Source organism: Salmo trutta, chromosome 31 (assembly GCF_901001165.1).
Source record: "Salmo trutta chromosome 31, fSalTru1.1, whole genome shotgun sequence".
NCBI classification, from domain to species: Eukaryota; Metazoa; Chordata; class Actinopteri; order Salmoniformes; family Salmonidae; genus Salmo; species Salmo trutta.
The window spans coordinates 39966025-39991328 of NC_042987.1; the positions used below are offsets into that span (position 1 = coordinate 39966025).

At 43.6% G+C, this 25304-nt stretch overlaps 1 protein-coding gene across 1 annotated transcript in view; it reads left to right on the forward strand.

Moving 5' to 3' along the window:
• Window positions 1–25304, forward strand: part of LOC115170192 (collagen alpha-1(XI) chain) — a gene marked incomplete in the record, with an annotated part of 195147 nt that overhangs the window by 67370 nt on the left and 102473 nt on the right. Inside the window, 6 exon segments of the mRNA XM_029726559.1 lie at window positions 12601–12702; window positions 13425–13481; window positions 18846–19148; window positions 21218–21280; window positions 22125–22166; window positions 22571–22633. Of these exon segments, the coding sequence (XP_029582419.1) occupies window positions 12601–12702; window positions 13425–13481; window positions 18846–19148; window positions 21218–21280; window positions 22125–22166; window positions 22571–22633 (630 nt within the window).

The window sequence follows — 25304 nt, forward strand, 5'->3', positions numbered from 1 at the left end:
CAAAAGGAACCCAAATGGAACTAATAGGGCTCTGGTCAAAAGTAGTGCACTATTTAGAGGATAGGGTGCCATAGAGCTCTAGTCAAAAGTAGTGCACTATTTAGGGGATAGGGTGCCATAGAGCTCTGGTCAAAAGTAGTGCACTATATAGGGAATAGGGTGCCATAGGGCTCTGGTCAAAAGTAGTGCACTATGTAGGGAATAGGGTGCCATAGGGCTCTGGTCTAAAGTAGTGCACTATATAGGGAATAGGGTGCCATAGGGCTCTGGTCAAAAGTAGTGCACTATGTAGGGAATAGGGTGCCATAGGGCTCTGGTCAAAAGTAGTGCACTATGTAGGGAATAGGGTGCCATAGGGCTATGGTCTAAAGTAGTGCACTATATAGGGAATAGGTGCCATAGGGCTATGGTCTAAAGTAGTGCACTATATAGGGAATAGGTGCCATAGGGCTATGGTCTAAAGTAGTGCACTATATAGGGAATAGGGTGCCATTTGGGGTGCAGGCGTTACATGGATGAAAGGATGAGTCATGAACTACAACAGATATTAAAACACAAGGTAGTAATGTATGAATGAACTACAACAACATTTATTTTAAATAATCTGTCTGTAAACAATTGTTGGAAAAATTAATTGTGTCATGCACAAAGTAGATGTCCTAACCGACTTGCAAAACTATAGTTTGTTAACAAGAAATTTGTGGAGTGGTTGAAAAACGAGTTTTAATGACTCCAACCTAAGTGTATGTAAACGTCTGACTTCAACTGTATGTTAATCAGATATACAATTGAAGTCGGAAGTTTACATACACTTAGGTTGGAGTCATTAAAATTAGTTTTCAAACCACTCCACAAATTCGGTTAGGACATCTACTTTGTGCATGACACAAGTAATTTTCCAACAATTGTTTACAGACTATTTCACTTATAATTCACTGTATCACAATTCCAGCAGGTCAGAAGTTTACATACACTAAGTTGACTGTGCCTTTAAACAGTTTGGAAAATTCCAGAAAATGATGTCATGGCTTTAGAAGCTTCTGATAGGCTAATTGACATCATTTGAGTCAATTCGGTCTTGTGGATGTATATCAAGGGCTACCTTCAAACTCAGTGCCTCGTTGCTTGACATCATGGGAAAATCAAAAGAGATCAGCCAAGACCTCAGAAAAAAAATTGTAGACCTCCACAAGTCTGGTTCATCCTTGAGAGCAATTTCCAAACACCTGAATGTACCACGTTCATCTGTACAAACAATAGTACGCAAGTATAAACACCATGGGACCATACCGCTCAGTTCTGTCTCCTAGAGATGAACAAAAAAGTGCAAATCAATCCCAGAACAACAGCAAAGGACCTTGTGAAGATGCTGGAGGAAACAAGTACAAAAGTATCTATATCCAGAGTAAAACGAGTCCTATATCAACATAACCTGAAAGGCCGCTCAGCAAGAAAGAAGCCACTTCTCCAAAACCACCATAAAAAAGCCAGACTACGGTTTGCAACTGCACATGGGGACAAAGATCGTTATTTTTGGACAAATGTCCTCTGGTCTGGTGAAACAAAAATAGAAGTGTTTGGCCATAATGACCATTTTATGTTTGGAGGAAAAAGGTGTGAGCTTGCAAGCCGAAGAATATCATCCCAACCGTGAAGCACAGGGCTGGCAGCATCATGTTGTGGGGGTGCTTTGCTGCTGGAGGGACTGGTGCACTTCACAAAATAGTTGGCATCATGAGGCAGGAAAATGATGTGGATATATTGAAGCAACATTTCAAGACATCAGTCAGGAAGTTAAGGCTTGGTCGCAAATGGGTCTTCCAAATGGACAATGACCCCAAGCAGACTTCCAAAGTTGTGGCAAAATGGCTTAAGGACAACAAAGTCAAGGTATTGGAGTGGCCATCACAAAGCCCTGACCTCAATCCTATAGAAAATGTGTGGGCAGAACTGAAAAAATGTACGCGAGCAAGGAGGCCTACAGACATGACTCAGTTACACCAGCTCTGTCAGGAGGAATGGGCCAAACTTCACTCAACATTTGACCCAAGTTAAACAATTTAAAGGCAATGCTACCAAATACTAATTGAGTGTATGTAAACTTATGACCCACTGGGAATGTGATGAAAGAAATAAAAGCTGAAATAAATCATTCTCTCTACTATTATTGTGACATTTCACATTCTTAAAATAAAGTGGTGATCCTAACTGACCTAAGACAGGGATTTTTAATAGGATTAAATGTCAGGAATTGTCAAAAACTTGAGTTTAAATGTATTTAGCTAAGGTGTATGTCAACTTCCGACTTCTTTTACTATCCTTGTGGGGACCAAACAATTAATTCTGTCACGCCCTGACCAGGTGAACTCTGCTATTTTGGTCAGGGTGTGGCATTTCTATGCTTTATTTTCTATGTTTTGGTTATAGCCTTTCTTTGTGTTTTATTTCTATGTTGGGCTCGGGGGTGATTTCCCAATCAGACAGCTGTCGCTTGTGAAGTCTGATTGGGAATCACATTTAAGTTCCTTTTCCCCCACGATGTTTGTGGGTTGTTGCCTCTGTTATTTGAGCACGTAACGTATTGGCAGTTTTTCCTTGAGTTTGTGTACATGTTTAATTCTAGTGTGTTAAATAAACATGTATTCGCTCCCAGCTGCGTTTTGGTCCGCTTCCTCGTCTCCCGACGACAATCGTTACAGAACAACCCACCGAACCAGGACCAAGCAGCGGGAGGAAAAGGAGCGCGAGAGATGGGCTCGCGAGGGAAAGGAGTTCTGGACCTGGGAGGAGATCATGTCGGGGAAAGGACCCTGGCGGACGGACTCCCAGGTCGAGGAGGAAAAGCCAGCCGGTAGACGGAGTCGCAGGCGGCGGTCGAGGAGGCCCGGAAAACAGCCCCAAGAAAATTTTGGGGGGGGGCTAATGGGGTGGTCCGGAAGGGCAGAGGAAGAGCCCAGACCACTGCTCTCGTGGGGGATGACGGCGGAGGAAGAGAAGGAGATGAGGCGTTTGATTGAGGACCTGCAGAGGGAAGATCTGGAGGAGGAGCCATGGTATGCTGAGTTGCGCGCTGTGTCGCCAGTGCGCCCGCACAGCCCGGTGCGTCCGGTGGACATGCCCAGCACATGCCGTGCTAGGATGGGCATCCAGCCAGGACGAGTGGCTAAACCGGCTCCACGCTTCAGGTCACCAGTGCGTGTTCACAGTCCTGTCTGGCCCGTTCCTGTTCCCCGCACCAAGCCCACGGTGCGTGTCCCCAGTCCTGTCCGGCCCGTCCCTGCTCCCCGCACCAAGCCATGGTATGCAGAGTTGCGCGCTGTGTCGCCAGTGCGCCCGCACAGCCCAGTGCGTCCGGTGGACATGCCCAGTGCGTCCGGTGGACATGCCCAGCACATGCCGTGCTAGGATGGGCATCCAGCCAGGACGAGTGGCTAAACCGGCTCCACGCTTCAGGTCACCAGTACGTGTTCACAGTCCTGTCTGGCCCGTCCCTGCTCCCCGCACCAGGTTAGTGGTGCGTGTCCCCAGTCCTGTCCGGCCCGTCCCTGCTCCCCGCACCAGGTTAGTGGTGCGTGTCCCCAGTCCTGTCCGGCCCGTCCCTGCTCCCCGCACCAGGTCAGTGGTGCGTGTCCCCAGTCCTGTCCGGCCCGTCCCTGCTCCCCGCACCAAGTCAGTGGTGCGTGTCCCCAGTCCTGTCCGGCCCGTCCCTGCTCCCCGCACCAGGTTAGTGGTGCGTGTCCCCAGTCCTGTCCGGCCCGTCCCTGCTCCCCGCACCAGGTTAGTGGTGCGTGTCCCCAGTCCTGTCCGGCCCGTCCCTGCTCCCCGCACCAGGTTAGTGGTGCGTGTCCCCAGTCCGGCCCGGCCAGTCCCTGCTCCCCGCACCAGGTTAGTGGTGCGTGTCCCCAGTCCTGTCCGGCCCGTCCCTGCTCCCCGCACCAGGTTAGTGGTGCGTGTCCCCAGTCCTGTCCGGCCCGTCCCTGTTCCCCGCACCAAGCCCACGGTGCGTGTCCACAGTCCTGTCCGGCCCGTCCCTGTTCCCCGCACCAAGCCCACGGTGCGTGTCCACAGTCCTGTCCGGCCCGTTCCTGTTCCCCGCACCAAGCCCACGGTGCGTGTCCACAGTCCGGCACGGCCCGTGTCTGGTCCACCGGTGCCCAATCATGTTCCGGTCGACGGCTCCGCTCCGGAGCCTGAGCATGCCGCTCCACAGTGGTCCAGTCCGGGCCAGAGGGGTAGGGCTAGGGTGGAGGCAGGGGGAGAAACACGCCCGGGGCCAGAGCCTCCACCGAGGGTGAGGCGCCCACCCGGGTCCCCCCCCTAATAGACTTTAGTTTGGTGCGCCAGGAGTACGCACCGTTGGAGGGGGGGTACTGTCACGCCCTGACCAGGTGAACTCTGCTATTTTGGTCAGGGTGTGGCATTTCTATGCTTTATTTTCTATGTTTTGGTTATAGCCTTTCTTTGTGTTTTATTTCTATGTTGGGCTCGGGGGTGATTTCCCAATCAGACAGCTGTCGCTTGTGAAGTCTGATTGGGAATCACATTTAAGTTCCTTTTCCCCCACGATGTTTGTGGGTTGTTGCCTCTGTTATTTGAGCACGTAACGTACTGGCAGTTTTTCCTTGAGTTTGTGTACATGTTTAATTCTAGTGTGTTAAATAAACATGTATTCGCTCCCAGCTGCGTTTTGGTCCGCTTCCTCGTCTCCCGACGACAATCGTTACAGATTCCTATTCAAAATCCTATTTGCCCTAATCCTTATCCTAACCCTAACCTTAACACTAACCTTAATTCCGAACCCCTATTCTGAAAATGTAACCCTAATCCTAACCTCTAAACCTCTAACAGCCGCTTTTCCTTGTGGGGACAGGCGAAATGTCCACACTTGTCAGAATCTTCCTTGTTTTTACTATCCTTGACTTCTGGTCCCCACAAGGATAGTTAAACCAACAATAAAAAAACACTCACGCCCACCCTTGCTCTCCATACACACATTTAATTTCACATGACCTGTAATAGGGTTCATGATTGCAGCGTTGAAGAGGGCAATAAAACCCAGCATGCATAAAAACAGGATGTTAATTGCTAGCCAATGAAAACTTATCTGCCTGGGCCGTGTTTTTCAACTGCCAAAGATCGCCTCTAGGCCTCTACCAAGCCGCTCTGAAAGACCTTTCTAAAAATGGATGTGTGTGTGTGTGTGTGTGTGTGTGTTTATGGGTGAACCCTTATGGGCAACCTTAAGATAGCAGGGGGTTTAATTACAATTCTGAAAGTAGATACAGGGCTTAAGTTACAGTTACAGTAAACAGCCTGTAAACGCTTTGAGAGACATAAAACATAGCGTCTGATTCCCACAGGGCCCAAGTGGCTCTGGTCTAAAGTAGTGCACTATGTAGGGAATAAGGGTGCCATAGGGCTCTGGTCAAAAGTAGTGCACTATATAGGGAATAGGGTGCCATTTGGGACACAAGGAAAGAGTGGTTGGACTTATCAACTCATTCATTCATTACTAACTTCCTTTTTTAATATCTGTTGTAGTTCATTCATTCATTACTAGCTTCTGAGAAATAAGAAGAAATATGAAGAACACAATAAGGAAGTAAGTAAGCATACTATATACAGGGACATTAATACCATATTTACAATGTGCAGGGATACTGGAGTGATGGAGGTAGATACGTATAGGGGTAAGGTGACTATATACAGGGTCAGTTCCGGTACCATATTTACAATGTGCAGAGATACTGGAGCATGTTGGTGTTATACGTGGTGCGCCGGTACCGCTTGCCATGCGGAAGCAGAGAGAATAGTCTATGACTTGGGTGGTTGGAGTCTTCTACGATTTATCGGGCCTTCGTTCCACACCGCCTGGTATAGATGTCCTGGATGGCAGGGAGCTCAGCCCCAGTGATGTACTGGGCTGTCCGCATCACTTTCTGTAGTGCCATGGGATCGAGGGCGGTGTTATTGCCATGCTAGGCAGTGATGCAGCCAGTCAAAATGCTCTCAATGGTACAGCTGTATAACTTTTTGAGGATTTGAGGGTCCATGCCAAACTTTTTCAACCTCCTGAGGGGCAAGAGGCGCTGTCGTGCCTTCTTCATGACTGTGCGCGTGTGTTTGGACCATTTTAACTCTTAGTGATTTGGACACAGAGGAATTTGAAGCTCTCAACCTGCTCCACTGCAACCCTGTCGATGTGGATGGGGCGACTCGCCCCCCTCGTTTCCTGTAGTCCACAATCATCTCCTTGGTCTTACTTACGTTGAGGGAGAGGTTGTTGCTCTGCCACCACACTGCCAGGTCACTGACCTCCTCCCTGTAGGCTGACTCAGCCTATCATTGTCGTGTTGTCAGCAAACTTGATGATGGTGTTGGAGTCATGCGTGGCCACGCAGTTGTGGGTGAATAGGAAGTACAGGAAGGGACTAAGTACACACCCCTGTGAAGCCCCTGTGTTGAGGATCAGTGTGGAGGAGGTAATATTGCCTACCCTCACCACCTGGGGTCGGCCCGTCGGGAAGTCCAGGATCCAGTTGCAGAGGGAGGAGTTCAGAGTCCTAAGCCCGGTGACGACTTTGGAGGGGTCAATGGTGTTGAACTCTGAGCTGTAGTCAATGAACAGCATTCTCACGTAGGTGTTCCTTTTATCTAGGATGGGTGAAGGGGATTTGTCCAGGTGGTAAAGGGCAGTGTGGAGAGCAATTGAGATAGCGTCATCTACGGATCTGTTGGGGCGGTATGCAAATTGGAGTGGGTCTAAGGTTGTCTGGGATGGTGGGGTTAATATATGCTATAACCAGCCTCTCAAACCACTTCATGATTACAGATGCGAATGCTACAGGGTGGTAATCATTGTGGCATGAAGCCTTAAAGTTCTTGGGGACAGGAATGATGGTGGTCATCTTAAAACACGTGGGGATTACAGACTGGGACAAAGAGAGGTTGAAAATTACAGTGAATATACCTGCCAGCTGTTCTGCGCATGCTCTGAGAACACGCCCTGGAGTACCGTCAGGCCCTGCGGCTTTGTGGGTGTTGACCTGATTAAAGACCTTTCTCACGTCGGCCTCGGGGAGCGAGATCACCCAATCCTCTGGGTCGGTGACGGCCCTCACACCCGGCACGATGTTGTTGTTGTCAAACTGTGCATAAAATGCATTGAGTTCGTCTGGTAGAGAGGCGTCGTTGGGTAGATGATGGTTGGGTCTTCATTTGTAATTCGTAATGGACTGTAGCCCCTGCCACATGCAGCGGGCGTCGGAGCCTGAGTAATAAGATTCCACATTAATCCTATATTGTCCTTTTGCTCGTTTGATGACTCTGCAGAGGTCATAGAAGGACTTGTACTTATTAGTGTCCTTGGCCGTAGCCTCAGGGTTGTCTGCAATAGCTCTGTCCTTTAGTTTAGCTCCAAGCTCGGTGTAAATCCAGGGCTTTTAATTAGGGAATCAGCAAACAATCACTTTGGGGACAACTTCGCCAATGGATTTTCTAATGAAGCCGGTAACAGAGGTGGCTAGCTCGTAAATGTTATCGCCGGAGTCTCGAAACATATTCCAATCAGCGCTAGCAAAGCAGTCCTGTAGCATAATCTCTGATTCTGGTGACCATTTCTCAACGGAGCGAGTCACTGGTACTTCCTGTTTGAGTTTCTGCTTGTAAACATGAAGCAAGAGTACAGAGTCGTGATCTGATTTGCAAAATGGCGGACAAGGGAGGACCTTGTATGCTTGCTTGTGGGTAGAATAGCAGGGGCATTGGAGACGTGTTGATGGAAGTTGGGCATCACGTGTCTTAGTGACGCAGAATTAAAATCACAGGCAACCAGAAAGCCGCTAGATGTAGCTTTTCTTGCTTGTTTATAGCATTGTACATTTCGTTAAGTACCAGCTTGTTATTTTCCTTGTCCTGAATTGGAATGTATGCAACAGTCACGATAACAGCTGAAAACTCCCTTGGGACTTAGAAAAGTCGGTATTTGACGATCAGGTATTCCAAGACAGATGAACAGTGGGTCAAAACGTCCACCACGCTGAAGTTAACATACCAGCAAACGCCTCCCCCATTCGATTTCACCGACTCCACTGTCCTATCCGCCCGGTGAATGGAGAATCCATTGAGTTGGTTAGCGGTGGGGAGTATCTTAACCTGAAGCTCTCGGACTTCTTGCTTGTTTATATCTTTTTTTATTTATTTATTTTAATTTCACCTTTATTTAACCAGGTAGGCCAGTTGAGAACAAGTTCTCATTTACAACTGCGATCTGGCCAAGATAAAGCAAAGCAGTGCGACAAAAAACAAGACAGAGTTACACATAGGATAAACAAAAGTACAGTCAATAACACAATAGAAAAATATATATACAGTGTGTGCAAATGGGGTAGAGAGGTAAGGCAATAAATAGGCCATAGTAGCGAAGTCATTACAATTTAGCAAATTAACACTGAAGTGAAGTGAAGTGAAGTGATACTGGTTTGCAAAAGAGCAAAAAAGTAAATAAAGACAATATGGGGAGGGAAAAAAGACAGTGAGGGAAAAAAGTATTTGATCCCCTGCTGATTTTGTACGTTTGCCCACTGACAAAGAAATGATCAGTCTATAATTTTAATGGTAGGTTAATTTGAACAGTGAGAGACAGAATAACAACAAAAACATACAGAAAAACGCATGTAAAAAATGTTAGAAATTGATTTACATTTTAATGAATGAGGGAAATAAGTATTTGACCCCTCTCAATCAGAAAGATTTCTGGCTCCCAGGTGTCTTTTATACAGGTAACGAGCTGAGATTAGGAGCACACTCTTAAAGGGAGTGCTCCTAATCTCAGTTTGTTACCTGTATAAAGACACCTGTCCACAGAAAATCAATCAATCAGATTCCAAACTCTCCACCATGGCCAAGACCAAAGAGCTCTCCAAGGATGTCAGGGACAAGATTGTAGACCTACACAAGGCTGGAATGGGCTACAAGACCATCGCCAAGCAGCTTGGTGAGAAGGTGACAACAGTTGGTGCGATTATTCACAAATGGAAGAAACACAAAAGAACTGTCAATCTCCCTCGGCCTAGGGCTCCATGCAAGATCTCACCTCGTGGAGTTGCAATGATCATGAGAACGGTGAGGAATCAGCCCAGAACTACACGGAGGATCTTGCCAATGATCTCAAGGCAGCTGGGACCATAGTCACCAAGAAAACAATTGGTAACACACTACGCCGTGAAGGACTGAAATCCTGCAGCGCCCGCAAGGTCCCCCTGCTCAAGAAAGCACATATACATGCCCGTCTGAAGTTTGTCAAATATGGAGGTGGAAACATTATGCTTTGGGGGTGTTTTTCTGCTAAGGGGACAGGACAACTTCACCTCATCAAAGGGACGATGGACGGGGCCATGTACCGTCAAATCTTGGGTGAGAACCTCCTTCCCTCAGCCAGGGCATTGAAAATGGGTCTTGGATGGGTATTCCAGCATGACAATGACCCAAAACACACGGCCAAGGCAACAAAGGAGTGGCTCAAGAAGAAGCACATTAAGATCCTGGAGTGGCCTAGCCAGTCTCCAGACCTTAATCCCATAGAAAATCTGTGGAGGGAGCTGAAGGTTCGAGTTGCCAAACGTCAGCCTCGAAACCTTAATGACTTGGAGAAGATCTGCAAAGAGGAGTGCAACAAAATTCCCTGTAGCTCAGTTGGTAGAGCATGGTGTTTGCAACACCAGGGTTGTGGGTTCGATTCCCACGGGGGGCCAGCACAGGAAAAAAAATGTATGAAATTGTATGAAATGTATGCATTCACTTCTGTAAGTCGCTCTGGATAAGAGCGTCTGCTAAATGACTAAAATGTAAATGTAAATGTAAAATCCTTCCTGAGATTTGTGCAAACCTGGTGGCCAACTACAAGAAATGTCTGACCTCTGTGATTGCCAACAAGGGTTTTGCCACCAAGTACTAAGTCATGTTTTGCAGAGGGGTCAAATACTTATTTCCCTCATTAAAATGCAAATCATTTTATAACATTTTTGACATGGGTTTTTCTGGATGTTTTTGTTGTTATTCTGTCTCTCACTGTTCAAATAAACCTACCATTAAAATTATAGACTGATCATTTCTTTGTCAGTGGGCAAACGTACAAAATCAGCAGGGGATCAAATACTTTTTTCCCTCACTGTAGGTAGTTGGGTGGGCTAGTTACAGATAGGCTATGTACAGCTGCAGCGATCAGTAAGCTGCTCAGATAGCTGATGCTTACAGCTAGTGAGGGAGATATGAGTCTCCAACTTGAGTGATTTTTGCAAATCGTTCCAGTCATTGGCAGCAGAGAACTGGAAGGAAAGGCAGCCAAAGTTGGTGTTGGCTTTGGGGATGACCAATGAGATGTACCTACTGGAGCGCGTGCTACGGGTGGGTGTTGTTATGGTGACCAGTGACCTGAAATAAGGCGGGGCTTTACCTAGCAAAGACTTATAGATGACTTGTAGCCAGTGGGTCTGGCGACGAATATGTAGCGAGGGCCCGACGAGAGCATACAGGTCACAGTGGTGGGTGGTATATGGGGCTTTGGTGACAAAACGGATAGCACTGTCATAGACTGAATCCAGTTTGCTGAGTAGATTTAGGTGTACATTTCCTTGTACATTTAGGTGGTAGATCAGTTTTAATATAATATAGATTGTGCGTTCTATCATTGTAATTATCTGCATTATTTCCAATCCCCCTTTAAATATTTAGTAAGAAAATAAATACATATACAGTATAACCATTACCCGTCAAAAGTTTTAGAACACCTATTCATTCAAGGGTTTTTCTTTATTTTTATTATTTTCTACATTGTAGAGTAATAGTGAAGACATCAAAACTATTAAATGCCAAGAGTGTGCAAAGCTGTCATCAAGTCAAAGGGTGGCTATTATGAAGAATCTCAAATATAAAATATATTTTGATTTGTTTAACACATTTTTGCATGATTCCATATGTGTTATTTCATAGTTTTGATGTCTTCACTATTATTCTACTATGTAGAAAATAGTAAAAGTAAAGAAAAACCCTTCAATGAGTAGGTGTGTCCAAACATTTGACTGGTACTGTACATACGGTGCATTCGGAAAGTATTCAGACCCCTTGACTTTTTTCACATTTTACAGCCTTATTCTAAAATGGATAAAACATTTTTTATTTTTTTTCAACCCACAGACAATACCCCATAATGACAAAGCAAAAAAAATATATTTTTATTGTTACAAATGTATTACAAATAAAAAGCTGAAATATCACATTTGCATAAGTATTCAGACCCTTTACTCAGCACTTTGTTGAAGCACCTTTGGCAGTGATTACAGCCTCGAGTCTTCTTGGGTATGACTCCAATCTCTGGAGAGACCTGAAAATAGCTGTGCAGCAATGCTCCTCATCCAACCTGACAGAGCTTGATAGGATCTGCAGAGAAGAATGGGTGACTCCGGAATGCTTGCCTTCTAGGCAGAGTTGCAAAGAAAAAGCCATATCTCAGACTGACCAATAAAAAGAAAAGATTAAGATGGGCAAAAGAACACAGACACTGGACAGAGGAACTCTGCCTAGAAGGTCAGCATCCCGGAGTCGCCTCTTCACGGTTAACGTTGAGACTGGTGTTTTGCGGGTACTATTTAATGAAGCTGCTAGTTGAAGACTTGTGAGGCGTCTGTTTCTCAAACTAGACACTCTAATGTACTTGTCCTCTTGCTCAGTTGTGCACCGGGGCCTCCCACTCCTCTTTCGATTCTGGTTAGAGACAGTTTGCGCTGTTCTGTGAAGGGAGTAGTACACAGGTTCTTGGCCATTTCTCGCATGGAATAGCCTTTATTTCTCAGAACAAGAATAGACTGACGAGTTTCAGAAGAAAGGTCTTTATTTCTGGCCATTTTGAGCCTGTAATCGAACCCACAAATGCTGATGCTCCAGACACTCAACTAGTCTAAAGAAGGCCAGTTTTATTGAGACTTTAAATCAAAACAACAGTTTTCAGCTGTGCTAACATAATTGCAAAAGGGTTTTCTATTGATCAATTGGACTTTTAAAAATGATAAACTTGGATTAGCTAACACAACATGCCATTGGAACACAGGAGTGATGGTTGCTGATAATGGGCCTTTGTATGCCTATGTAGATATCCCATTAAAAACAATCTGCCATTTCCCGCTACAATAGTCATTTACAACATTAACAATGTCTACACTGTATTTATGATCAATTTGATGTTATTTTAATGGACAATAAAAAAAATGCTTTTCTTTCAAAAACTATTTCTAAGTGACCCTAAACTTTTGAACGATTTTGAACTTTTTGAACGTATATATACTTAAGGATGCTTAAAATGTTATCTGTGTGTAATTTGATTATTTTACAACACTTCAGTACCATATTTTCATTTTAGTTTAAAGAGAGAACAGTCTGAACAACAATCAGCCTATATATCCTTCAACAGCTCTCATCTCAGTCGTAGCCATGTAAATATGAAGCATATGATTTATCATATTTTCCTTTTTTTTATGTTGAAAAAGAGACAAAACCCTATTTACATGTGTGTACTGACTGGTTGCCTGTCCCTTCTCTCCCGTCCAGTACAATTCGTACGACCTAGAGTACAGTGAGGTCTACGACTACAGTGAAGGAGAAGTTGCCACTGAAACTGCCCCAACCGAAGGAGCCAAACCTGCACCTGAGGTAAAACACACCTGTAGATTCACTCACACACACACACACACACGCACGCACACACACATACACACACGCGCACGCACGCACACACACACACGCGCACACACACGCACGCACGCACACACACACACACACACACACACACACACATATACACACACACACACGCACGCACGCAAACACACACACACACACACATACACATACACTTACACACACACACACACACACACCAAATGGACAATGACTCCGTTCTATGAAGACTAGTTATACCTGTCTAATATGTAACATAGATATAAGTATATCTATACTATCTAATCGATTGTTACTACCGTGTTCTAAAATGGTCATAACAATAAATCAAATCAAATGTATTCATAAAGCCCTTCTTACATCAGCTGATGTCACAAAGTGCTGTTACACAGAAACCCAGCCTAAAACCCCCAAACAGCAAGCAATGCAGGTGTAGAAGCACGGTGGCTAGGGGGAAAAAACTCCCTAGAAAGGCCAAAACCTAGGAAGAAACCTGGAGAGGAACCAGGCTATGAGGGGGTGGCCAGTCTCAGAGAAATGTTGATATTAATGTAGACGTTGCTATAACATCAGGGCGCTGACGTGGCTCAACGTTGTAGCGTGGATTAACAGCATCATTTCCAAGCCTTTTTTTTTTTTTTCTAACTGTTTCTTCTTCTTTTTTTTGTTGCTCTGTGTGTGTTGTCGTGTGATAGGCTGTGGACGGAGCTCAACCCACTGAGAATCCTACAGACCCAACCGTTTCAATCCTGGTACGTCGGCATGCTTCTCTTTTTGTCTACGACGACGACACGTTACCACTGAATTAGTAGTACTCTGTGTGTGTTGTCTCATATTACTAAAACTACTGAGTTTAACAGAGAGTGTGTCCAAAATATCACCCTATTCCCATAAATAGTGGACTACTTTTGACCAGAGCCTGCAGTAGATTATTTGGCGCTTGTCAAAAGTAGTGCACTATGTAGGGAATAGGGTAGCATTTAAGACGTAGACCACATCTTCATCTGAAGGAGGAAGGGAACCTCAGATGACATCAAAGGAAGCGTATGATGTGAAATGACAAAGATGAGCCAATTTAAAGCATGTTGGATTATTGCAACAGCTGAGCTGCCAGACAGAGAGACATCAAACGTTTTATATGGTGGTTTGATGTATGTGGCATATGGAATGCTGGAACGCCTGCCAATACCACATGATGTGTGATACGACTACCTCGTGTTATATTCTGTTTCCCGTCTTCATTCATTCCAATTTGGGTACAATCAAATGGCTAGTGAAGAATGAGGCAGAGTGTATTGTATTCTCAAAAGAGATCGCTTAAGAATTTAGACTTTCTTCAAGCAGCTCGGGGGAATACAACGCAGGTTGTCTTTATTTGGAAAAAAAACCTTTTTTTTGCACTCTTGATTCTAAGCTCACCATCCAACGAGTCACCATCCAATTAACTAACGACAAAGTCCTCAGTTTGCAATCTCCAAGTTAGCTTACTAGATATTACAAAGATCAAAGAAGAAACAGTCTTGGATGGTCTTCTTAATCTCTACCATCTTCCTTGGAGTCATCCAAACCCTATGTGGCTTTTAGGGTGCATCCCAAATTATACCCTATTAATTATTGGTCTCTGGTCAAAAGTAGTGCACTTTGTAGGGAATAAGGGTGCCACATGTTTCTACAGTCCCCTTTTGATATCCATCAGAAACAACACTTCAATCTGATCTTGATATAAACAACTAGTAAAACTCTGCCAGCTAATGAATTGCGACCAACGGGGCCGCATCCCATATCCTCTTTTTTGTCTCCAGTTTCCTGTAGTTTTCCCAACTTATTTTGAGCTAAACCATCACATAAACTCAGTCATTAATGAGAGACATCCTGGGGTAAAGTTATTAATGAGAGACATCCTGGGGAAAAGTTATTGAGAGACATCCTGGGGTTAAGTTATTGAGAGACATCCTGGGGTAAAGTTATTAATGAGAGACATCCTGGGGTAAGTCATTAATGAGAGACATCCTGGGGTAAAGTCATTAATGAGAGACATCCTGGGGTAAAGTTATTAATGACAGACATCCTGGGGTAAAGTTATTAATGAGAGACATCCTGGGGTAAAGTCATTAATGAGAGACATCCTGGGGTAAAGTCATTAATGAGAGACATCCTGGGGTAAAGTTATTGAGAGACATCCTGGGGTAAAGTTATTAATGAGAGACATCCTGGGGTAAAGTTATTGAGAGACATCCTGGGGTAAAGTTATTGAGAGACATCCTGGGGTAAAGTCATTAATGAGAGACATCCTGGGGTAAAGTTATTAATGAGAGACATCCTGGGGTAAAGTTATTAATGAGAGACATCCTTGGGAAAAGTTATTATTGAGAGACATCCTGGGGTAAAGTTATTAATGAGATACATCCTGGGGTAAAGTTATTAATGAGAGACATCCTGGGGTAAAGTTATTGAGAGACATCCTGGGGTAAAGTTATTGAGAGACATCCTGGGGTAAAGTTATTAATGAGAGACATCCTGGGGAAAAGTTATTGAGAGACGTCCTGGGGTAAAGTCAAAACAATATGTATGCAATGCAACCAATGCGTGCCAAATGTCAGCATTATATGATGTTACCTTTAAGGGGGGTAACAGCACAACACAACCCAGGACACGACTTTCACTAAAAGAGACAAGTTTGAGGACGACGAGAGACAAACGATGGTATTTTCAGAGACAAACCATGTCCCCGTTTTATAGACCTGTGACTATGGAAATGTCAGAATGATGTAGATAGCAACAGAAACGGAAACTTCATAACACGGAAGAGACATTCTTACCGCTCTTCACTCAACAACTCATAAATCTATTGTTTTAATCTGGAATGATGATCTAAACACAGATCTGTTTTCTGTGAATCAGATTCAGGCTACACCTTGACTAAAAAAAAACCTGTTTGATGGAGAATCTCCATTGAATTTTTTTTTTAGATCATTTTTTTTGTCCAGGCAGAATAAGCATAATCTATCTCTGTGAAACCCTTCATTTTAATCTGTTATAACCCTTGGTCATGTTTTATGAGTAAGATTTGTTTATTTGTTTGTCTTGTAAGTATGCTTTTGTGGGAATGTTCTGTGCAACGTTTTTTGAATATCACAATAATATTCTTGCAACATTAAGGGAACATAATTTAAACGTTGTATGAATGGTACCCAAAACACTAAGGAACCTAATTTAAACGTGGTGTGAATGGTACCCAAAACACTAAGGAACCTAATTTAAACATTGTATGAATGGTACAAAAACACTAAGGAACCTAATTTAAAGGTTGTGTGAATGGTACCAAAAACACTAAGGAACCTAATTTAAACATTGTATGAATGGTACCCAAAACACTAAGTGTCCAGTTGTGCTGACATTCAGATAATGTTTGTATCAGGGTTCATAAAACATTGATTTGATGTTGCAGGAATGTTGACAGAACAGACTTACTGAATTATTTAAAGGTTCCCAGAACATTTCATTAGGTTGTGAGAACAGTGTGGATACATTACAAGAGATACAGGATGACGTTCATAGCATATTTGTTTTAGGTTTAACATAATATTCCATTGATGTTCATGCAATATACATTTTACCTTGTCTTGGAGGTCCTCAGAACATTTTGAAAATGTTATATTGAATTGTTATCTAATATTATCATAACATTTATTAGCATGTAAATGTGTAGCTCCTTAAAGCAGATTGGAATACATCGCCTGTTATGTTTCTCTCCAGATTTAATGGCAATTCACAGTTGAGGACTGTATTGTTGGCCCACTGCAAGAGGATATAGACAGGTGATATATAGTATTCAGACCCCTTGACTTTTCCCACATTTCGTTATGTTACAGCTTTGTTCTAAAATGGATTACATTATTAAATATGACCTCAGCAATCTACACACGATACCCCATAATGACATCACAATACCCCATAATGACATCACAATACCCCATAATGACATCACAATACCCCATAATTACATTTACATTTAAGTCATTTAGCAGACGCTCTTATCCAGAGCGACTTACAAATTGGTGCATTCACCTTGTGATATCCAGTGGAACAACCACTTTACAATAGTGCATCTAAATCTTTTAGGGGGGGGGTAGAAGGATTACTTTATCCTATCCCAGGTATTCCTTAAAGAGGTGGCATCGGAATACCCCATAATGACAAAGCAAAACGTTTTTTAGGCATTTTTGCAAATGTTAAAAAACAAAAACAGAAACACCTTATTTCCATAAGTATTCAGACCCTTTGCTATGAGGCTCAAAATTGAGTGCAGGTGCATCCTGTTTCCATTGATCATCCTTGAGATGTTACTACAACTTGATTGGAGTCCACCTGTGGTAAATTCAATTGATTAGACATGATTTGGAAATGCACACCTGTCTATATAAGGTCCCACAGTTGACAATAAATGTCAGATCAAAAACCAAGCTATGAGGTCGAAGGAATTTTCTGTAGAGCTCCAAGACAGGATTGTGTCAAAGCACAGATCTGGGGAAGGGTTCCAAAAAATGTCTGCAGCATTGAAGGTCCCCAAGAACACAGTGGCCTCCATCATTCTTAAATGGAAGAAGCTTGGAGCCACCAAGACTCTTCCTAGAGCTGGCTGCCTGGCCAAACTGAACAATCGGGGGAGAAAGGCCTTAATCAGGGATGTGACCAGGAACCCGATGGTCACTAACAGAGCTCCAGAGTTCCTCTGTGGAGCTCTGTTAGGCACCTAAAGACTCAAAGACCATGAGAAACAAGATTCTCTGGTCTGATGAACCCAAGATTGAACTCTTTGGCCTGAATGCCAAACGTCAAGTCTGGAGGAAACCTGGCACCATCCCTTCGGTGAAGCATGGTAGTGGCAGCATCATGCTGTGGGGATGTTTTTCAGTGGCAGGGACTGGAAAACCAGTCAGAACAGAGCAAAGTACACAGAGATCCTTGACGAAAACTAGCTCCAGAACGCTCAGGACCTCAAACTGGAGCGAAGGTTCACCTTCAACAGAACAACAACCCAAAGCACACAGCCAAGACAATGCAGGAGTGGCTTTGGGACAAGTTTCTGAATGTCCTTGAGTGGCCCAGGCAGAGCACGGACTTGAATCTGATCGAACATCTCTGGAGAGAACTGAAAACAGCTGTGCAGCAACGCACCCCATCCAACATGACAGAGCTTGAGAGGATCTGCAAAGAAGAATGGGAGAAACTCCCCAAATACAGGTGTGCCAAACTTGTTGGGTCATACGCAAGAAGACTCGAGGTCAAAAGCGCTGCCAAAGGTTCTTCAACAAAGTACTGAGTAAAGGGTCTTAATACTTATGTAAATGTGATATTTCTGTTTTTGTATTTTTATAAATTAGCTTACATTTCAAAAAATATGTCTTTGCTTTATCATTATAGGTTATTGTGTGTAGATTGATGAGGGGGGAAAAAAACAATTTAATCAATTTTAGAATAAGGCTGTAACCTAACAAATTGTGGAAAGAATTCAAGGGGTCTGAAAACTTTCTGAAGGCACATGTCATTCTAATTTAATTCATTTGGACAGCAGTAAATCATACAAACACAGACATATTTTTTTTACACTTTGATATTAACAATCTGAGCATGTAGGGTTTGGCCCTGCATTTTCCAGGTTTTTTATCCTCTGCGCCACCACGGAAACCTTTTTTCAACATGTTTTTTCAGTACATAACCATGGCAGTATGGTCAATCAGGAATTCCCTGCTTCCTTTTTTATCCTTCTTAGACGTAACTAACCCAGGGAAATACTGGTAACTGGGTATGTTCACCATCACTTTACCCATCCTCTTTTATATGCTGCTTACTTCTGGACCCCATATTTACAAGTTATCCAAGACTTTTGAGTGCTGATCTAGGATCACTTTTACTTTTCAGATTACGGAAAAATAAGACAGGTGGGACCATGTTTTAGGTCAGCTGACCTACTGACACGGAGCATCTGTATTAAACCAATGATGAAACAAACGTTTTTTTAATTAGAAACATTAACCAATAGGTGAACTATTCCTCTCTCTAACCTCAACCCTCCGTGTGTCCCCCCCCGCCCCCTCCTCACATCGACCAATCAGAACTACGACGAGGATATAGTCGACGATTACGTCACCGGAGTGGAGCAGGTCGACGCCGACTCTACGGCTGCCACGGAAATCGGCTCTGATACCAAAGGTCCTGACCCCGGTGCAGAATCGTACGATTTTAAGGAGTACGATCTGAAGGAATACGGTGATATTAAAGAGATCGATACGAAACAGACGTACGAGTACGGTGACTATGGCGACTACGGGACCGGCGAGGCCAAACCTACCTCCTTCCCGACCTACGAGGATGAGTTTGGGCCGGGCGTACCTGCTGAGACCGACACAGATAGTAGTGTAAGTAACCTTTATATACTCATCCTGAATATACACATCTCAGAGACCAGTACATCTGCGTCTATGAGGCCTAACATAAAACCTACTCAGGAGCTACTTCTGGAGGTACATGATGCTACTGTTGGCTTTGGAGGAGTGTCTGGGATTAGGGATATGTACCACACAGCGAGGCGTCGATACTGAATGGAGATACATATCTCACTTTGTAAACAGTCCCTCTTACTCTCTCTGTCTTTCTGAACTCCCTCACTCTCTCTCTCGTTCTCTCTCTCTCTCGCTCTCTCTCTGTATCTGTCTTTCTGAACTCCCTCACTCTCTCTCTCTCTCTCTCTCGTTCTCTCTCTCTCTCGCTCTCTCTCTGTGTCTGTCTTTCTGATCTCCCTCACTCACTCTCTCTCTCTCGTCCTCTCTCTCTCAATTCATTTCAATTCAAGGGGCTTTATTGACATGGGAAACATATGTTAACATTGCCAAAGCAATTGAAATAGATGATAAACAAAAGTGAAATAAACAAAAAAAATGAACAGTAAACATTACACTCACAGAAGTTCCAAAATAATAAAGACATTCTCTCTCTCTCTTTGATCTCTCTAATACACACTTACTCTATCTCTGTCCATTTCTCTCAAATAAACGTGTCAGCTGAGCTGGCAACTCAGACACTCCCTAATGACCTCATGACCTTTAGGATTGATCACAGTTTAGAGAACATATCTATTGACCACTGTAGCCATTTTGTTTCCAGTCCCACTGTAGCCATTTTGTTTCCAGTCCCACTGTAGCCATTTTGTTTCCAGTCCCACTGTAGCCATTTTGTTTCCAGTCCCACTGTAGCCATTTTGTTTCCAGTCCCACTGTAGCCATTTTGTTTCCAGTCTCACTGTAGCCATTTTGTTTCCAGTCTCACTGTAGCCATTTTGTTTCCAGTCCCACTGTAGCCATTTTGTTTCCAGTCCCACTGTAGCCATTTTGTTTCCAGTCTCACTGTAGCCATTTTGTTTCCAGTCTCACTGTAGCCATTTTGTTTCCAGTCCCACTGTAGCCATTTTGTTTCCAGTCCCACTGTAGCCATTTTGTTTCCAGTCCCACTGTAGCCATTTTGTTTCCAGTCCCACTGTAGCCATTTTGTTTCCAGTCCCACTGTAGCCATTTTGTTTCTAGTCCTATTTCTTCCACAGCAGTGGCGGTCAGTACTGTTTAAGATGAGGGAGGACAATCATTTTTTTTCATGAACACGGCCTTATTTCTATTACAGCATATTGGATGACTGTCATTCATTTTCCATTCATCCAGCTCAATGTAACCGTGATAAGTTTAGGTTACTACATGATACTCTAATTTTCCCTATACCAATCATGAGGTTGCTACAACCTAGCTTATGAATATAAGGTTACAACGTTTCATCATGAATTCCTCCTGTGTGAAGTATCAGATATCCAGGACCCTCGCTGTGTTCAGTTAGTATGTGCATCCCAAATGGCACCCTATTCCCTATAATAGTGCAGTACACGTAGGGCCCTGGTCAAAAGTAGTGCACTATAAAAAAGAACACAGTGCAATTTGGGACACAACCCGTGTGTCATCTTCAGTGGCTTTGGAAAACGAATGAATATCATTCGGACCAAGACTCAAATTGTGGCTTCTTACGAACCAATTCTTGTGGTTAATATTTCCTACGTAGGCTAAAAAAAACGTAGCATTTAGCATTTAGACTTATTAACAAATGTTCCACTACCAGGCACAAACAGGCAGTCAGTATTTTGAGGGGTCTGGATCTTTTCTTAGCTCTTTAACTGTTGGATGTGGTAGTGTATTAAATTCTCTGAATCCCTGGTAAAACGAGGACACCCGTTTGGGTAGGCCGTCTCTTGCTGCCATGGCTACTTCACCTCTGATTGGTTTTAATTCACACTGCTGGTGTTTGTGACGTCAGCTTAGAACCTGGTGATGCTGCCACCACGCCTACAGAAGGATTTTCTTTGGGAAATACTGACGTGTTTTTTTTCTTTGTGTTTTGTTGACAACTCGCAGTATTGTATTCTGATAGGATGTCTCTGTGGTGTTTTCAGATGGGAGGAGGCAGATATGGTGGAGAGAAAGGAGAGAAGGGAGAACCCGCCATCATTGAACCCGTAAGTCGAAGGCAACATGTTTTATCACTACTGTATAACTAGGTATCAATGATGCATCAGCTAAAACTGCGGAGTTAACTTTGCCATAAACAGAATTTCTGGAGTTTCTCTTGCTTCAGCTCAGTCCCACTCCTTGTTTCCCGACTCATAAACATGATACATTGTATAACCACTGGGTTTTATCACTACTGTATAACTAGTTATTATCACTACTGTAAAACTAGTTATTATCACTACTGTATAACTAGTTATTATCTCTACTGTAAAACTAGGTATTATCACTACTGTAAAACTAGGTATTATCACTACTGTATAACTAGTTATTGTCACTACTGTAAACTAGGTATTATCACTACTGTATAACTAGGTATTATCACTACTGTATAACTAGTTATTATCACTACTGTATAACTAGTTATTATCACTACTGTAAACTAGGTATTATCTCTACTGTATAACTAGTTATTATCACTACTGTAAACTAGGTATTATCTCTACTGTATAACTAGTTATTATCACTACTGTAAAACTAGGTATTATCACTACTGTATAACTAGTTATTATCTCTACTGTAAAACTAGGTATTATCTACTGTATAACTAGTTATTATCACTACTGTAAAACTAGGTATTATCACTACTGTATAACTAGGTATTATCTACTGTAAAACTAGGTATTGATGATGTATCATCAACTGTACTCTGTCTCCACTCTGCCTGTAGATTTACTGCCGTCTCTGAATGCTAATGTATCCATGTTTCCCTCTCTTTTCTCTGTCTTCCCTGTCTTTTCTCTGTCTTCCCTCTCTTTTCTCTGTCTTCTCTCTCTTTTCTCTGTCTTCCAGGGGATGCTGATTGAAGGACCCCAAGGAGGCCCCGGCCAAGCTGTGAGTATCACGTTCTCTCTTTGCCTCCCTCTCTCCCAGACCTACTCTCTCTCTCTTTGCCTTCCTTTCTCCCAGAGCTACTCTCTCTCTCTTTGCTTCCAGAGAGAGAGAGAGAGAGAGAGAGAGAGACCAGAAAGGCAAAGAGAGAGACAAAGAGAGAGACAAAGAGAGTGAAAGAGTGCACGAGAGAGAGAGTTAGAGAGAAAGAAAGAGAGAGAGAGAGAGAGAGCTTTGTCTCTATGAGGTTGATAAATTAAATGTGGTAGCAGTTTGGTAAGCTAGCTCTGCTGTAGTTAACGTGTGTGTGTGTGTGTGTGTGTGTGTGTGTGTGTGTGTGTGTGTGTGTGTGTGTGTGTGTGTGTGTGTGTGTGTGTGTGTGTGTGTGTGTGTGTGTGCGTTCACAGGGCCTGCCTGGCGCCCCAGGCTCCCAGGGTGCCCCTGGCCCACATGGAGACCACGGTGACAGGGTAAGTGAGCTGTCGCTGCTCAGGAACTCTCTTTGCACTTCCTGCTGTTGGAAATAGGTCATTCCCTCATTACCCACCACTTCCTTTAACTCTCTGACTATCATTTTAACCCATCACTATAGCAACATATGCAACTCAACAGTTTATATATAGCTACCACAGCAAATAGTGTAAAGGCTATTCAGAGTGTGGTTGGAGAACTCTGGCTCATGGAATATACAGTACAACCCTCATAGAATATACAGTACAACCCTCATAGAATATACAGTACAACCCTCATAGAATATACAATACAACCCTCATAGAATATACAGTACAACCCTCATAGAATATACAGTACAACCCTCATAGAATATACAGTTCAACCCTCATATAATATACAGTAGAACCCTCATAGAATATACAGTACAACCCTCATAGAATATACAGTAGAACCCTCATAGAATATACAGTACGACCCTCAGCCCTTTAAACCAATACAACTATAGCGGTTTACAAATACCAAAGAATGGAATGTTCAGGGAGATCTAAGTGAATGGAATGTTCAGGGAGATCTAAGTGAATGGAATGTTCAGGGAGATCTAAGTGAATGGAATGTTCAGGGAGATCTAAGTGAATGGAATGTTCAGGGAGATCTAAGTGAATGGAATGTTCAGGGAGATCTCAGTGAATGGAATGTTCAGGGAGATCTAAGTGAATGGAATGTTCAGGGAGATCTAAGTGAATGGAATGTTCAGGGAGATCTCAGTGAATGGAATGTTAAGGGAGATCTCAGTGAATGGAATGTTCAGGGAGATCTAAGTGAATGGAATGTTTTTTTTAAGAGAATACCAAGTGTGCAAAGCTGTCATCAAGGCAAAGGCTGGCTACTTTGAAGAATCTCAAATATAAAATAGATGTTGATTTGTTTAACACTTTTTTGGGTTACTACAGGATTCCATATGTGTTATTTAATAGTTTTGATGTCTTCACTATTATTCTACAATGTAGAAAATAGTAAAACATAAAGAAAAACCCTGGAATGAGTAGGTGTGTCCAAACTTTTGACTGGCGCTGTATATTTGGGAGAATGTGATTGTTAGACCCCTCAGGCCAAGTCTGACTAGTCTGTCTCCTTGGACCGTGACTAACATAGCTGACTAATAATGAATCAGCATTCCACTTACTTTACTGATTCTTAGATGACAGTCTATTCATAGTAACAGTATATTATGATAATGAAGACATTAGTTTAACATAATAAACACAGTGTTTCAGACAGACTGGTCTTGACAACAAGTCATCCATCTTGGTTTACAAAGAAGAGAAGCCAGCAGATATACCTATAAAGGAAATAGTTTCTCTTTATCCTGCTCCTTTCTGCTCCTTTGGCTGGTTTTGTAGTAGAGCCCCACACCTTCATACCATGGGGAGAAAAGAAGTCAATCAGGCACGGCTTGCTACTGCATGGGGGAGGAGAGGGAGAGGAAGGGTGGAGAGAAAAGAGGGAAGGAGGGAGAGGAGGAAGACCGAGGGGCAGGCCCGGGAAACCAAATAACTCGGATTACCCTCAACAACACATAGTTGTAGAACTACGTCCCTATTCCCTATAGTCCCTGGTTAAAAGTAGTACACTATATAGGGCATAGGTTGCTATTTGGGTCGCTGGCTGTTTTTTCTCTATGTCTCAGTTTCAAGGGGCCTTAAGCCGACCTCAGACCCTCCAGCAGCACATCAAACAATAAGGCACCCTTAGAGTGTCAATGTACTTCTTTAGGGCTGCACTGGACCCTGGTCTAAAGTAGTGCCCTATATGGGGACTACGGTGCCATTTGGGACACAGCCCTGGGACTGTGGATCTGAGGACATTTAGTTTGATTGATTGACACAGAATAAGTGGCCCCTCTTTAAGAAGCTGTAGTACGAGTTTTTTTTTTCTCCCAGAATGTGGTGAATCGACCCCATTTCCCACTCCCCCCTACACACCCTACATTGTAAATTGTAAATAAGAATTTGTTCTTAACTGACTTGCCCAGTTAAATAAACTTTATTTTTAAATTACAAATAAATGGGAGTAGGACGACTTTAGACCTAACCTTAGAATGCCCTCGAGGGAAGACACACCCACCAAGCCCACCTCAGCAGAGGCAAACGTCCCTCTCCTCTCCTCCCCTCCCCTCTCCTCTCCTCTCCTCTCCTCCCCTCCCCTCTCCTCTCCTCTCCTCTCCTCTCCTCTCCTCTCCTCTCCTCTCCTCTCCTCTCCTCTCCTCTCTTCTCCTCTCCTCTCCTCTCCTCTCCTCTCCTCTCCTCTCTTCTCCTCTCCTCTCCTCTCCTCTTGACACAAAAGCCTTTTTGTTCCAGTAAGGGCAGAATGCTCAGAAAATATTTGGCTGATCCTGGATCCCTCCACCCCAGTCCATCGTTCCCTCTCCATTTCCTCCCAGGAGGAGTTAGCCTGACTGAGAATTGACAGGCCCATTGAAATTGACCCGGTGCTGGTGGTTCTGAAGTTTGGGATTTTTGGAGAGAGCAGGGTCTCCCTAACACACACACACACACACACACACACACACAGACACACACACACACACACACACACTCACACACACACACACACACACACACACACACACACACACACACACACACACACACACACACACACACACACACACACACACACACACTATAC